Source organism: Nelumbo lutea, chromosome 1 (assembly GCF_056320005.1).
Source record: "Nelumbo lutea isolate HS-2025 chromosome 1, American lotus-T2T, whole genome shotgun sequence".
Classification (NCBI taxonomy): Eukaryota; Viridiplantae; Streptophyta; class Magnoliopsida; order Proteales; family Nelumbonaceae; genus Nelumbo; species Nelumbo lutea.
This window is the reverse complement of record NC_142684.1, coordinates 80,216,624-80,233,197: the sequence shown is the minus strand read 5'-3', so window position 1 is coordinate 80,233,197 and position 16,574 is coordinate 80,216,624. Positions and strand designations below refer to the sequence as shown.

General features: G+C 42.5%; 1 protein-coding gene across 1 annotated transcript; it reads right to left on the bottom strand.

The window, feature by feature from the left end:
• Nucleotides 1–8,687: 8,687 nt before the first annotated feature.
• Nucleotides 8,688–16,201, bottom strand: LOC148875643 (G-type lectin S-receptor-like serine/threonine-protein kinase At4g03230). Its single transcript, XM_088966749.1, has 8 exons — nucleotides 14,637–16,201; nucleotides 10,877–10,942; nucleotides 10,590–10,733; nucleotides 10,183–10,394; nucleotides 9,886–10,096; nucleotides 9,518–9,755; nucleotides 9,204–9,354; nucleotides 8,688–9,112 (listed from the first exon to the last, which is right to left on the bottom strand). The coding sequence occupies exons 1-8, from the start codon at nucleotides 16,018–16,020 to the stop codon at nucleotides 8,807–8,809; spliced, it is 2,712 nt and encodes a 903-aa protein (XP_088822875.1). The 5' UTR covers nucleotides 16,021–16,201; the 3' UTR covers nucleotides 8,688–8,806.
• Between the last annotated feature and the right edge of the window lie 373 nt (nucleotides 16,202–16,574).

Here is a 16,574-nt window from a genome sequence, read left to right as displayed (position 1 = left end):
AAGGTAGCAAGCAACGTAGATAGGGGAGCGTGTAAGACCTTCAATAAAGCCGTTCGTCTTTTATGACGTATTTGGCCACCTGACACTCTACCTTTCTGGTGGCATTGTGATCTGCAGGGAGGGTCCCATGTAGCAGGAAGCTCGCGAGCGGATCAATCCAGCTCGGTTGTGCTTGAGCGATAGGAGCGACCTCCTCTGCCCCCCGAATTCTAGGCCGAGGCAAGTTCTCTGTGTACACAGTTCTCATGGTATTATCACTGGTACTGGCTAACCAAGACAGGGCGTCGGCCTCAGTGTTCTCTGATCTCGGGATTTGCTTGATAAAGTGTGGTTGGAAGTTGAGCAGAGCCTCTCTTACTTTGGCTAAGTAGGTGATCACGATTGGCTCGCAGGCTTCGTATTCACCTATAACTTAGTTGACCACGAGCTGAGAATCACTACAGATGATGATGTGTTTGGCTTTCACTTCGTTTGCTAGAGTCAGCCCGACTGGTAACACCTCGTACTCCACTTCATTGTTGGATGCCACAAACTCAAAGTGTAGCGCATACTCTAGTTTCACCCCGCTTGGCCCATACAGAACGATTCCAGTTCCACTACTGTTGGTTGGACAAGCCATCTACGTGAAGGATCTAGGGCTCCTCATCCCAGCTTGGGTTCTGTCTAACTAGGAGAGAAGCTGCACTGGTTGCTACCTCACAGTGCTCGAGCTCAACCGGCCTGGGAACCTCAGGCTCATTTGGCCTGGGGGCCTCGGGCTCGACCAGCCTGGGGACTTCAGTGCTGAAAGTGCATTCCACGACAAAGTCGGCTAAGGCTTGGGCCTTGATAGCAGTTCATGGCCTGTACTGGAGGTCATACTCACTAAGTTCGATGGCCTAATTTGTCAACCTATCAGAGACCTCAGGCTTGAGTAAGACTTGCCTCAGAGGCTTGTTGGTGAGGACGACGACAGTATGATCTTGAAAATACGGGCGAAGCTTCCGAGCTGCAATGACTAGAGCATATGCCAACTTTTCAATCTCTGGATATCTCGTCTCTGCTCTCTACAACACTTTGCTAACATAGTAGATAGGTCATTGGACCCTATCTACCTCTCTTATTAGTACCGAGCTGACCACCTCGTCACTTGCAGAGAGGAATAGCTCCAAAACATCACCCTCCTCGAGTCGGGTTAAGACCGGGATACTGGCAAGGTACTTTTTGATCTCATCGAACGCAAGCTGGCATTCTTTGGTCCATTCAAAGCCTTTGCTTTTAATTTCCTTAAAGAAGGCAAGCAACGATCCACTGATTTGGATATGAAGCGGCTCAGAGCGGTTATGCGGCCATTCAGCCTCTGAACCTCCTTCAATTTCTGGGGTGGTCTCATATCTAAGATTGCCTTAATTTTTTCTGGGTTGGCCTCAATGCCGTGCCGATTGATGATGTACCCTAAGAATTTACCCGAGGTGACACCGAAGGTTTAACTTTATATTAAATTCAAGCAAAATCTCAAAAACAGAATGCAAGTCTTGTATTAAATTACTTGAAAACTGAGTCTTGACAACCATGTTGTCTACATAACATTCTACTTTTTTGCCAATTAATGGTTCAAATAATTTATTTACAAGTCTTTGAAAGGTAGCCCCAACATTTTTTATTCCGAAGGGCATGACTTTGTAATAGTACAGGCCTAGTTTGGTTATAAAGGCTATTTTTTCTTCATCAGCAGGGTCCATTTTTATCTGGTTATAGCCTGAGTAGGTGTCCAAGAAACTCAGCAACTCATGCCTTGAGGTCGGATCCACCAGGCAGTCAATCTTGGGGAGTGGGAAGCAATCCTTCGGACAAGCTCGATTTAGGTCGGTATAATCGACGCACATGCGCCATTTACCGTTGGCCTTCTTTACCAAGACAGGGTTGGTTACCCAGCTCGGGTAATAAACCTCTCTAATAAAGTCGGCCGTGAGGAGCTTCCTGACCTCCTCATCAACTGCTCTCCAGCGCTCTGGGGCTAAGTTGCATTTCTTCTATCTAACGAGCCCAACAACAGGATTAGTATTCAGCTTGTGAGTTATGATGCTAGGGTCTATGCCGGGCATCTCTGCTGCGGACCATGCAAAAACATCTAAATTTTCAAGTAAAAAACTTACCAGTTGGGATAGCAAAGGCTCCTTGATTGAAGCGCCAATTTGGAGTGTCCGAGTTGGGTCCTCTATCGAAGTTGGGACGGAGACAGTCTCTTCTGTGGGTGTAGCTCACTCCTTGCACTACTCCGCAGGTCGCTCCAGCTTAAGGTCGTCTGCCACATTGGCTTTCCCTTTGAGGGCGGCGACATAGCACTTGCGAGACTTGAGCTGATCGCCTTGCGCTACCCCAACTCTGAAGTCCGTGCGGAACTTCATCGCCAAATAATAAGTGGAGACCACCGCACGAAGAGCATGGGTGATGGGCCGACCTATTATGGCGTTGTATAGGGAGGGAGTTGCGACCACCAAGAAGTCATGGTTGAACCGCACTATGCTAGGCCAGGTGCCGACTTCCACATGTACTGTGATTCTCCTCAAGGGCCTAACTTCCTCTCCGCTGAAGCCTACCAAGGGAGTACTTGCGAGCTTGGGATCGCTCTCTTGGAGCTGAAGCTTGTCAAACGCTGCCTTGAAAAGAATGCCTGCCAAGCTGCCGAAGTCGACGAGGATGCGCTTGACTTCAAAGTCATTGATCCTTATCTTTACGATGAGCACATCATCGTGGGGGTAGTGGACCCTGCACGCATCATCTTCAGTGAAAAAGATGGGGTCTTCTGTCCTTATCCGCTTCGGGGGGTTCTGTTCTTCCCTTCCAACCTCTCGAGCTGAAGTCCGAGCTACGGCCAAGGTGCAGCCTGCGACGATCGAACCTCCAATGAGCACATGTATGGTGCCCCAAACTGGTTTCTCTTTGAGGGGCTGCCTCTGTGGCTGCTCAACTTGCCTACTGATGGATTCGAGAGCATCTCTACTTTGCTCCCCCTGCCGACCTACTTTATTATTATTATTTTGTACAAAATTTTTTAAGTATCTGTGAAGGATGAGCTCCTATATCTCATCGCGGAGGTTTTTACAACTCTCGGTACTATGACTGTGATCTTTATGGAAGCTACAATACAAGTTCTTATTCCTTACATTAGGGTGCCCTCTCAGCCAGGGTGCCCACTTCACGTATGGGGCGTCCTTGATCGCCATAAGGATCTCAGCTCGCTCTGCATTCAGCGGCGTGTAGTCTGTCCTCTCTTCTGGTGGAGCTCGAAAAGGCTGACCTGGCCTTGCCCCCAAGCTAGGTCTTTTTTCTTCTTGCTATCCCCCTGGGTCGAGGACTCGGCTTCCCTTTTTCTTTTTTCAATGAGATGCTCACCCTTCTGGTTGATTTCCTCCTCCGTCCCTATAAACTGGTCTGTGAGCTTGAGGAACTCAGTTAAATTCTTGGGCCAATTGACCACCACGTGCCAATTGAATTCTTTGTGTGTGATGCCTCTCTTGGCCGCAGTAAGCCAAACTGCGGGGTCCAGGTGGGGTATCTGTAAACAAGCATCATTAAACCGCTTGATGTAACTCCAGATAAATTCTCCTTCCCTCTGGACTATGCCAAGGAGGCTCTCCTGGGTTCTCAGGCACCACTTGCTGGTGACGAAATGAGAAGTGAAGACTTGCATGAATTGCGCCCAGCTTCTTATCGATCCGGGCGTGAGGTTCCTTTACCGTGTACGGACCACTCCTTTGAAAGTGGTGGAGAAAGCCACACACATGCAGGACTCACTAGCCCTTGCCAAGTGCATCTATCACTGAAAGGCGTCTGTGTGATCATTCGGGTCGAATGATCTGTCATAGTTGTCCAGGGAAGGTAGTTTGAAGTCCTTGGGCATTGGGACGGCCAAGAGTTCAGGAGACAGAGGGGATGGTACAGAGAGGAGCAGAGTGGTTTTTATTTCACCCAAGCTTACCTCTTCCTTACCCTTGAGCTCAGGCGGGTTGTGTGTTGTAGTTCGGCAAGCTCGGCGATGTCTCCATTGCTTTTTTGTGGGCTCCGCATTGGTGCTGCTGGCCTCGGTATTGTTGGGCACAGTTTTCGCAGGGAGAGGGACAGACTACTGGTGATGGCTACGGATAGAGGGATCTTGCCTAGAGTCTGCAGCCAAGACCTCAAACCGGTTCTCCACAAGTGGGGCCACGAACTCGGAAAGTTGAGGTAACGCGGGACTAGTAGGCTAGGACCCTCCCGACCTGACTGCGTGCGACAAGGCAGGGGTGACTGGTCTTTCCTTCCTCCTGTGGGATGAGACTTGACTCTTGAGAGGATTCTGGGTCTGAGAGGTCTCTCCCCGGCGAGAAGGACGCTCATTCTTACGACGAGGCCGGACTTGTTGCACAGTCGGATGCCAAGGAGGAAGCAGCTACTAGGTCTGAGGCAGTGGAGGAAACTGCTGCTGATAGTAATGCTGAGAAACTTGGTGTAGCACTTGCTACTGATATAGATGGAATTGCTAAACTTGTTGCATCTGAGCTTGCATAGCTCGCATGCATTGCACCAGGTCTTCAACCTAGTTTTGGGCAGTCACAGGAGGAACAAGGGAAGGTTCGGTGAAGGTTGTTCCAACCGTGAAAGGGAGTGGAGCGTTCACGGGTGCCATTGTCTGAGGCACGTTCAGAATGGGAACTCCATCTACAGAGAGGGGGATGGTGAACTGTCCAATACACACCACTGGGACCTGGAGTTGCTCCCCGGTGGTGTTCATTTTTACACTGCGTCCTATGTTGCTGGAGTAAGCCATGAGAACTGAAGTTTGCAAAGTTTTGGTGGAAGGCTTTTCTTGAAGCGTTTCCCACAGATGGCACCAAATGATGTAGCGCGATCTGGTCACTCCTAGCTGGAAGGGACCTCGCTCCTATCTGGCAACGGACAGCACCTGAGAAGGAGAAGATGAAGGGTTCCCAAGGAGCTCGCCTGGCGGAAACACTCCGATGCTTAAGTTAGAACTCGGTGAAAAGCTTAGAGAGTAGTAAAGGGAAGACGAGTCAAGAGTGGAGAGGCGATTCGATTACCAAAAATTCAATTCCCTTTTTCCTTGGGGGCCGGAGCCCTTATATATTAATGTGTTGCCAAATCGGGTGCAACCGCCTCTGATTCTCTGATACAGTTGTTATTCATCAGGCTGATTTGATCGGCACAGGTATCCGTCGCAGGGTACGGTCCTATCACTTGAGAAACTTTATGCAGAGCTGGCATGCACGACGCCGCCTGACATGAGACGTGGGTGCAGTCCTCTGGACTGGCAGGTGCTCCGCCGTCGGACAAGAGACGTGGGAGCAGACTGACAAGCACAAACCTGTTGGATAAGAAGTTTCCCAAAGACTCCGGGTTACTCAATAGCGAGCTCCTTTATAGCGAGCTTCTTTGTAGTGAACTCCTTCGTAGTGAGCTCTAATAGCGAGCTGTCTTGCAGTAAGCCGTTCTGTAGCGGGCTATAGCGAGCTGCCTTGTGGCGAGCTATTCTACTGGGGTTTCAGCGAGCTCATTACGCCGAGTTGTGGCCAAGCTATCATGCTGAGCTGTTACTTACGTCGAGTCATATCTGAAGGGATGAGAGATCCATCCCATGGACGCCCAAAGATTGCGGAATAAGGGGCGAATTTCAAAAATTTTTCTCTCCCTTCAATTGGGAATCACATTCCCTATTTAGAAAATCATATTTTCAATGATCAATCTTGAACCTTAAACTGAACCAGATCTGAACCAAAAGGAATAGGAGAGAATTATACCTGATACGGAGAAGTAATATCTCCCAATGAAGGTGTTCACGCCCAAGGAAGGATCTAAAGACTGCTCCCACTGAAGATGGCGCAGTGCAGGATGGAGCAGAATCAGTAGTGTTCTTCTCCAAGAACTCTGTCCTTCACAAGAATCAGTAGAATGGTATGTGAGCACAGCTTCCTCTTCAATCATTTCTCAAAGAACTGATGTCAAGATCCAATCTTGACTTCTCCCACAATTGGAGATCAAACTGGCAAACAAGGCAACAAGAACAGGGAGGCGGCAAGAGAGTATTTGTAGGGTGCAGAATTCTCTCTTCTTGATTTCAGCACTAAAGAGGATATGATGTATCTCTTCTAAAGGCTGCCGCCCCCTCCTTCTTTTGTTAACTTAAAAGATCAGCTCCTAATCCCATTAGGAGGTGCTTATCCAAATCATATATGGATCAGCCTTCTCTTCTAGTGATAAGGATAAACCCTTATCTTATCTGCAGATTAGATCAGCTTTCTCCTAATCCCATTAGGAGGTTTCTAGATCTGAATCACATTCAGATCTGGACTCTCTAGTGGATAGGATTAAGACCCTATCCTATCTGCTAATCTATCTCAGAATTCGCCCCTTTAATTAACTAAATAAATATTCCAGTTCGAAATGGGCTTCAGGCCCATTAAGCATATGTGCTCACTCAACCTTCCTAACTACTGCCCAGTTGGGCTTCCTTGTATGGTGTGGGACCCAAGCATTGATCTACACATCGGCCACATGGGTTCGGCCCAGCCTTTGTTACAAGGCCTGGTCGAATACACTGTTAAAGACAATGCACCCCTTGAAACCCATCAAATGGGTTCTATGGGCCCAACACTTACCCTAAGTGGTCCCTGGGCCAAACCACCTTGTAACACCTAGGGACTGTGGGCAGATGCAAGATTAGCCCATCAGGTATTATCCTCAATGGTCTTACACTTAACCTCTCAGCCCTTAATGATCATACACTGCCCGACAAGAGAGGACATCTCCCTCGGCTGCAAGGAACAGTGTTGCACTCTCTCAAGTATGGATCCCGGGAATTAAAACCTTTTTGTAAACATTTTAGAAACCATAATATATATACTTTTATATCTCATATAAAATATACTTTGCAAAACAAATCTCAACGGTTGAAATCGACTGCCGGCAGTCTTGGTTTCCAACAATGAGAGTGCATCCCCGATCATTACCTTTGTCCGACAAAGGGGCTGATCCTGTCACTACGATCACCCACTCAGATGAATTCTCGGATTGTCCCAACATACCCAGGTTTTGACCCCCGCTAAGGATCTCACTGATTGGTACATCAAAGACAGCCCGATCCGACACTAGTGCAGTATCATAGTCAAGTCTAGGGGTCGGGTGTAACTTTCCAGTTTTGCCCATCAATCTCCAAGGTCCAGGGCAATACTGGAAATCTGGTCCAGTTCAAAGATTCAATTAATCCCACACTGTATGTGCCTACGGTCTCACCCCGGTAGCTGAGACAAGCCACCCCAACCGACTTGGTGGCACCACAGTGTCAGCCTTGTCAAAATAGGTCTCCCCAGACCGACCCATTGACTGTGAACATTCTAAACTAACACAGTCTCAATAAGTGTCCAGTTTAAGGGTATTACACAAAAACATACCAAGGGAACATGAATCAAATATGCACTTTTATTCATTTACAATAAACTCATAAAGTACATCAATTTTGATTGAAGCTAAGGACATACAAAACTATCTAACAATATCCACGTGTCCCTTAGTTAGGAGGTCGGATCAAACCACCTTCCATCGGAATGAAATCAAACAAACGGATCATAAGATAATGATGAAAAATCATGATGAAATTTAAACAAATTTCTAAATTAAAATAAAAGAAAGGCAACCTCTGGATTTAAATACAAATCGTTTGTATGATATTAGCGTAAGAATGCTGTGCATCGTGCATCCCATTTTTATGGTGGGTCCCAGTCTTTCAAGTTACAATGAGATGTATCGTATCAAGTCATGATCGGTAGTGGAACCTGCTGTTCTGTTGGCAGGAGGTCCAAAATTAACTCGACATTATACAATCAAATTTGACTATGGATGCATCAAAACCAATGCAAGGCCTTTGCTTTATGGGATAAGTGAACTGCAATCCCCTTGATTTATTGCAATGGCCCACCAAGATGTCACTTTATGTAATATTGTAATTCAAAGTGGGGCATAGCAAGAAATCAGTGTTGATTTCGTTGTTTCAGCACAGGACGAGCAAATGTGGTTTGTATAATAGATTAATAGTATACATGAGGAAGGTTCAATACCCGCTCTCTTTCCCTCTGGAACTCTTGTGCAATACTGGTATGTCACTCTGTGATAGGAAGTAAGCTGCAGACAGCCATAGACATTGGGCTGAGCAATCTATCATGACTAGAGGTGTTTAATTTATATGGGTGCATATGAGTAGAGGTGTCAATTGGATTGAATTTGGTGGAATCTCATCCGTTCCAATGTCAGTTCATTAGAAATGGACCAGGTCCAATCCAATTCAATGAATACAGTGAACCATTTTGAACTGATCCAATTTAATGTTTGGACCATTCAATCTGTTCAAATTTGTTTTAATTTAGATTAGTTCTAATTCAAATTTGATCCATTGACAACTATATTCCTATCTTCTATAAAGGGATTAGATATTGGCTCAATCCAACCCAATACAATATAAATTCATTTCAGATGGATCAGATTCAATCCAATCTAATAAATACTTTGAATCATTAAGTTTGGACCTTAGGTATAAGGAACACTGGCGTGTTCAGTCGTGATAGGTTGCCCTTGTAGGACTTTCAGGTGAAACCTTGAAATCCCAGCTGAAAAAAGGTGTAACTCATAAATGGAGATTTTAGAGACGAGACGGTGTCTTCTGTGCAAACAAAAGGCCATTTATACAATGCACAAATTATGAGCTATATATGATCCGTTCTGGAAAAAAAATAGTGAAAAAATTTACAGTTAATAAAAAGAAATTCCACCGCGCTAGTTATCGACCTTCTATCGTGATGGTTAACTGATTACCAGAACATATTTCTGGTCTACTATATGAAGTAGCTGAAATAGACAAAGCTCTCCATTCAGTGTAAGCTGGTTGTTTTGGAATTGGAAAATTGGCAGTTTCACTGCCTAACAAGAAAACTACATTTGACATAGTTGGGCGATCATCTGCATCATCTTGTATGCACAAGAGTGCAACATGGATGCACTTCATAACTTCAAATGTATTGCAGGATTCACGTAATGACTTGTCCATCAAATCCAACGCCTTGTCTTCTTTCCATAATCTCCATGCCTGAGAAGAGTTTCAAAAAAAAAAAAAAAACTAATGTAAGAAGAGAAAGAGAGCCAATGCTTGATGGTTTTGAGAAATTTCTACCACTTACGTATCCTAGAAGGGTCGAAGATTGTTCTGACTGATAAAAACCCGTATTCTTCATGCCACTGATGATTTCAAGGAGTACTACCCCAAAGCTGAAGACATCAGATTTAACTGAGAAAAACCCATCTAATGCATACTCTGGAGACATATACCCACTGCATTCCACCACCATCAAACAGTCATCAATTGGTTGGATCTAGGATTAACAGTCAAACTATTAATGTAAAATTTGTTTGGCAGCAATAACAGGTAATTAATCTGCAACCTGTGAACAATCTTAATTACTGTGACTAAATTGGGGTTATATATGCTACTTACTATGTTCCGATTACTCTGTTGGTATTCTCTTTGGTCTGATTTCCTTCGACAATCCTTGCCAGGCCAAAGTCTGAGATTTTGGGATTCATCTCCTCATCCAAAAGAATATTACTTGTTTTCATATCTCTATGGATAATTCTCAACCTGGAATCGTGATGAAGATACAAAAGTCCACGAGCAAGTCCCATTATGATATTGAAGCGTTTTTCCCAATTCAATAACAAGCAACGTTTTTGATCTAGCAATTGACCATAAAAAAAAATAATAATAAGATTTTTGTACCATCATTATAAAAGCAAGTGATAATCTATGACTATTCTGATGTGTGTTTTTTTGAAAGCCAGAATTTTTAAGTTTTAGGACCTCACCAAAGATAAAGCAGTCCAAGCTTCTGTTAGGCATGTACTCATAAAGCAGCATTCTCTCATCTCCTTTGATGGAATAACCCAGAAGCCTGACGAGATTCCTATGTTGAAGTTTGGCAATCAATAGAACCTCATTCTTGAATTCTTTTAGACCTTGTCCAGAACTCTTTGAAAGCCTTTTCACAGCTATTTTGTGTCCCCCCGGAAATTGACCCTGTAAACCACATGGATAAATTTCTCTGTTATAGACCCAAAAAGAGCTCTTTCACTGTTTCACAGCTCTAAAAAGAGGAATATTACCTTGTAGACAGACCCAAACCCTCCTTGTCCAAGCTTATTTGAATCAGAGAAATTCTCGGTAGCAGCTGCTATGCTTTTAAAATTGAAAAATGGAACATCTATTCCTTTTTGTTTATCTTCTCTAAACTTGTCCAAATCTAAGATGTCCCCAGGATGATCCACATTTTCATCCAAATGAGCTACAGGATGTTTTTGAATGTTTTCCCTGCGTGCTGAACGTAGAAAAAAAAATCTTAAAAACATACTTTTTCATGTGGAGAAACAATTGAAAATCCTAACTTGGTAAAAGGATTATTTCAAGTATCCTGCAGCATTTATTGATCGGTATCAATGTGAGTTGAGTGATAGACAATATTAACTTATAACAACACCAACAGATGATAATTTTCTTTGGGTCTACTGGTTACCTTTTCTTTTGGCCAACCACTTCCTTAATCGACAGATAGTGAAAGCAGTGCAAAAGGAACCAAAAGCAACTGCTATGGGTACAATGATTTTCGTAGGCAATGGCTTCCTGGAGGGATGGGCTTGTTCAGTTTTGTTGACAGCATCTGCATCAAAATACCATAAAAAAAATCTATTTGATATAATTTTGTATGCCGACTCTTTGAAATCGAAGTAGTAAAGATGATTTTACCCGGCATGTCAATTGCCAACTTTTAATAAATTGGTTTCAGAGCATCTCAAATCTCACCTGGAGTACAGTTCGCTGTTGATGGATCCCAGTGAAAGTTTTCATTGCATTGCTTACCAGTAGGCCCTGAAAACAAAGATGATGGACGAAGTGTCACCAATGGGAGTATATTTTGTTGAGGAAATAACTTGATTGGGCGGCAGCTTTTGAATGGGCCATCAAGCTGTGGTGCTATTATGAATGGCAACAGGGCGGGGCGGGGGCGGGGACGGGGAGCCTCTCCCCATCCCCATCCCTCGTCCCTGTCCCAGTCCCCGCTAACGGGGACAAGGTTATCCCCATTCCCGTCTTCATGGGGATCTCCATTCCCCATGATTTTTTATAATGTTAATCATTTTGTTTTTTTTTTATTTTATTTAAAAAATAAAATAAAATAATTAAAATTTACAATTCTATTAGAAAATACTTAATCATAATTTTAAAAATATTAATATATAGATATATATATATATACATATATACATATATAACATATATATTAGTGGAGATCCCCCATGAGACACGAAATTCCATGGGAGAGAAATCATTCCTATCCCCACCCCATTCGGGGTGGATCCCCACGGAAAAATAGGGAAAATTGCCATCCCTAGCTATAAGCAGTTAATCACCTTAACAGTGTTCAGGGCCCACAAGTTACCATCCATATCGTGTTATTAGGAATTTAGGACTCGGTTCATCAAAACCCTCCATAAGATAGGTCCTGCATAGCAGATCAGCAAGGCTAAAGCCTGAAGATCAGTTTGCATACAGAGTACAGAATATTAATAGGTTTTAACTACATCCATCTCCTGCACTTGATTAATGGAATGTAGAGAAACATTATCCTAAATTTAGAAAGCAACTCCATAGATGAAGTTCAAATCATCCTTAAAACATAGGGTAAGTGGCAAGAAAAGATAGATCCAGATCTCACGTAGTAGTCAATCAGGTGTTATTTATCAAAATTCATGGATGGATTTTGATTTGTCAAATTTTTTTTATATCATATCTTTTCTGCATCATAGATTTTCCCTTTTTCTAAATACGTACAAAAGCGTCAGATCAAAATAGAAAAATATATGATAGATAAATAATTTTTTTTCAAAAATAAAGCACCAAAAGTTTCGAAACTTATAATTATATATAGATATTTAAAATTAAAAAATATATTTAAATTTTCTTATACACATGTTTAATATATTGTACAGTTGTATATAAAATATACAACATCTTTGATTTTGCACTTTTTTAAATGAGAATCAATTTGACCATTTTTTCCGTATTCTTTGTTTTTAGTTTCAAATTGAATAGAAATAATTTCTTATAACTATATAGTTATGGCATAGGCATTTATCAATAGTAATCCCTGGTTTTGCATCGGCCAGACTCTAAGCAGGCATCTTTAGTTGGCGTGTGGAGTATTTCTTTTTTAATCATCACATGAGCTGCCTTGTTGACTTGAACCTTTGTATGTTAATATTTTGTGATCTTTCTTTAGTCATTTCACTAGTTCCATCAAGTTGAAGAATATAAAATTAGAATTAAAAATAATAATTAAGGCAAAACAGCCAAAACTAAAACTAAGTACATAATATAATGGCTAAATCTGGGGACACAAGAAGTTAGGAATCTAGATCTGCTCCCAACAATCCTCCAAACAAACCACTACAGCCACACACAGGAATATGAGTTCGGCTTTGGTCAGATAACATCTGTTTGAACAGTTTTTACAACTTTGCATCGAGAATATCTCTGTATTTATGTGATTTATTGCATTGAGAGATATTCCTGATACAATGATGCAACCCTGACCGAAGCCAATCTCCAGGAACATCTCCACATTTCCAGACGTGCGGCTGCAGTTGTTGGGAGCAGATTAAGTTTCTAACACAAAACCATGGGACTAATAACTTGGTACCTGTTCTACGGATGATCATCGGGGACCACTATAATTATGGGTCTTACCTGATTTATCAGTTGCCCCAAAATTCCTACCCTCGTCCCTGGTTGGAGACCATTCGTCAATGGGTCCTAATTATTTGAAATATGGGACAATAATTATGCGGCCTCAGATCCATCTACAGGTTTTTGTGTTACCCAAGTCAACATATATGGTAAGGAGTTCACATCAGCACTCCACAATGTCTTACAGTACATCTTGATCTTGTATTGAGAACTTCTTCGGATGATGTATTCAGCATGGTTTTTAAATTCAGATCAGATCAGACTGTGGGACCAAAAAATCAAGAAAACCGTTGATTTGATCAGTAAACCACTGATTTAAGCAGTCAAATAATTGAACCATTCAATGGTTTTGGCGGTTTTTATTTTTTGTTAGAACAGGTCATCCATTTGATTTGAATGATCAGATCATTTAAACCAAGAACCAGACCCTGACCGGTTCATTATCGAGTTTGGTTTTAAAAACCTTTGCTCTATAGTGGCATGGCTGTGGTTGTGGTCAACTCTGTTGATCTATGTCTATTGGTGGACAACCTCTAAAGGGGGTGATACAAGGAAGTGTTAAACATATTGTCTATTTTTTAAAGAAATAACTAAATTAATTTGCTCCCCCAAAAAACCTTCTCTTCAATTTTTTTCAAGCTCTGAGCCGGCATGGGATAAGTCACTAATGAAGATTATATTTGGGGTATCATGGTTTTCAAAATCGGACCAGATCAGATGGTCAGACCAGAAAAACCGGGAAACAGTCAACTGACCGGTTCTATTTTCCCCAAAAACCGGATTTCCCTCCAAAATCCTTGATTTTGGTCAGCGATACACTGAATCGGGTGATTAACCATTTGAACGGTTTTGACTATTTTTTATTTTTTGTCAGAATGGGCCGAGCGTTTGATTCGAACGGCAGACCATTTGACCCAATAACCGGACCCCTGTCGGGTTCGGTGTCCAGGTCGGTTTTAAAAACCATGGGGGTGATACAAGGAAGTGTTAAACATATTTTGTCTATTTTTTAAAGAAATAACTAAATTAATTTGCTCCCCCAAAAAACCTTCTCTTCAATTTTTTTCAAGCTCTGAGCCGGCATGGGATAAGTCACTTGGGGTATCATGGTTTTCAAAATCGGACCAGATCAGATGGTCAGACCAGAAAAACCGGGAAACAGTCAACTGACCGGTTCTATTTTCCCCAAAAACCGGATTTCCCTCCAAAATCCTTGATTTTGGTCAGCGATTCACTGAATCGGGTGATTAACCATTTGAACGGTTTTGACTATTTTTTATTTTTTGTCAGAATGGGCCGAGCGTTTGATTCGAACGGCAGACCATTTGACCCAATAACCGGACCCCTGTCGAGTTCGGTGTCCAGGTCGGTTTTAAAAACCATGGTTTTTAATTCTTTGCGTAAGCCCAGCTGCCTATGTGGGTGTTTAACCCTTTTAGGCTGGGTGTAAGGGGTCATTTTGCCTAAAGAATGAGAAGCTTTACTGCCTGAAACAAGAATTCTAGGGCTTCCAGCATAAAACGACTTTACACGAACTCATACTTTTGTTGAGTAGCAATGAAAAGTTGATAACAGTACACATATCCAACTAAAGTTTTATTTATACTAAAACATTCTGTGAGGGAAAAGAATACTAAAACATTCATAAACTGGTAGTTTTTTATGCGTTCCTAATTTTTTATTTCATTGTGATTTAATTTTTGTTTTTAAATCAAATCGACGACATTGGAGCGTTTTATAAGATCTAGTAATTGTTACGGATGGATGTCCTCCGGGTTTTCCCGTAGAGGATCGATTTCAAGTCACTGAAACTTACCTGAACTGGAAAGTGCCCTGCGGACGTGAATCTTCCGTCTCCTGTGCTTGGGATTATCCACCTGAATGCCATTTATAGTCTTCTCGTCCCGACTCCAAATCCAGCAAGAATAATGCTCTACGCTCTGGTTATCAGAAGCTTCAAATGAATAAGCTTTGCAACCTCTGTTAACGCATTCCTGTCTGCACTCTGCCTCATTCTTAGCTTCAAACTGCGACGACTCTGCTTCCTTTACATTCAATATATTAAAAGGGGCGAAGTCTTCCTTCCATACCTCGTTATTTGCGATGGCTCTCGTGCACCCACCGGAATAGTTGCCGGAATCCCAATCTTCCTGCGATTGGGCACGGAATCCAGGCAAACATTCACATGCCGGCGTATTATTGGCATTGCAAACAGCGTTGGCACCACAAGCTTTGTGAACGTTGCAGTTGTCGTTCGGTAACGACCATAACAATTCCCAGGCGTGGCCTCTCAGCCTCAGAAATTTGATTCGGCCAGTTGGGTCAATCACCAGCCTCGTGTTCCTGTAATTGAATTTTGTTACGCTTCTATTGACTTGGGATGAGTTAATACTTTTCCTTGTGAGTTGATTCGACAAATTTCCATTGGAGTAATCAATGGCATCGACACTGTAATTTGATAGCAAGTAGGTTACTAAGAAAGATAATCCATCCGATGATCCACTTCTCCAGTAGACGGTTGACCCATTATTGATGGTAAACTGGTATAGCCCACTATCATGATGCTCAAATGTGAATGCTCCTGGTGCTGGATCATACTCATCTATCCATGATCTTAGCATCTGATTTGCCTCCAGCTTCATGCCTGGGAGGAACGTATTCGATGGGTTACGTTCATCATAGACGAAGCTCTGCCATATCGGGTTGTGATTCCCATTCTCTCCTCCTCCTCCTCCTCTTCCTCCTGCCGTCAGGATAAGGTTCCCAGAATCCAAGAGCGTAGCAGTGGTGTTAGTGGTTACAATTACGACCTTTGTAGACCAAACTACTTTTCTTTCACCATCTGAAATCTGGAGGTTTCCGTCCCCGGCGATGGTAAACACTCCATTTCTATTTGGAATTGGGCGGTCTCTGTTGGCGACCCACACAAGCGTTTGAGGAGATACACCATGATACCAAATCCCCAGGTACCAGTTGTTGGTAGAATTACCAGGAGTGAAAAACCCCAATTCGAATCTGCCTCTGGCAGAAACGAGAGTTTCTCCTAGTTCTCCGTCAAGGATGGGTTGGTGAGCAGTTATGCTGTCTCTCGCGGCGCAAAATAACAGGGAAGAAAAGGATAAAGAGAAGAAGAAATACCAGGAGAATACGGAATATTTGACGCTAGCAGACCATCTGCCCAACATAATTCTTCTCTGCATTATTAAAGCCTCATAATAGAGAGGAAAATCACAGCAGTTGGTTGGTGCAGTAGCTACCACTTCTCAATCCACCTCTCAGGCTTCACAGTGCAGAATTCCATTGATGATAAATGGGGAATAATGTGAGTTCCGTCTTGCTCTTGCAACCTGCAAACACAGAGGAGATATGTGATCCGAAGCATGCGGATCCATAAAGTTACTTCTGTGGGGACAAGTGTTGAAATAGAAAGAACATCGCACAGAGAATTTTAAGAGTCGGATCGGATATGCTATGCAGTGAAAAACTGAAACACATGGTTATTGCTAGCTAGGAAAATTCAATTAAATTTCAGGGTATTAAATGGAATTTTCCCTATCAAAGCACATGTCATTATGAAATATTGGGGCACCTTAGAAAACGATGGAAGAACTAAAATATGCATGCATATCTTAATTTATAAGTTGTCTTAAAATTTATATATATAAATTTTAATAATCAATTGTTTTAAACTTTTTTACAAAATGTGCATTAAGATAAAAAATGTAGACTTAAAAAATTTAAATTATGACAAGTA

Bases quoted from the DNA above. Each gene is read 5' to 3' on its own strand.
- LOC148875643 (XM_088966749.1), bottom strand. From the start codon at position 16,020: ATGCAGAGAAGAATTATGTTGGGCAGATGGTCTGCTAGCGTCAAATAT. The intron at 10,734-10,876 runs GTGAGATTTGAG...ATTTTGATGCAG, and splicing joins AACAGCGAACTGTACTCCAG to ATGCTGTCAACAAAACTGAA. The intron at 10,097-10,182 runs GTAATATTCCTC...TGTGGTTTACAG, and splicing joins GGTTTGGGTCTGTCTACAAG to GGTCAATTTCCGGGGGGACA.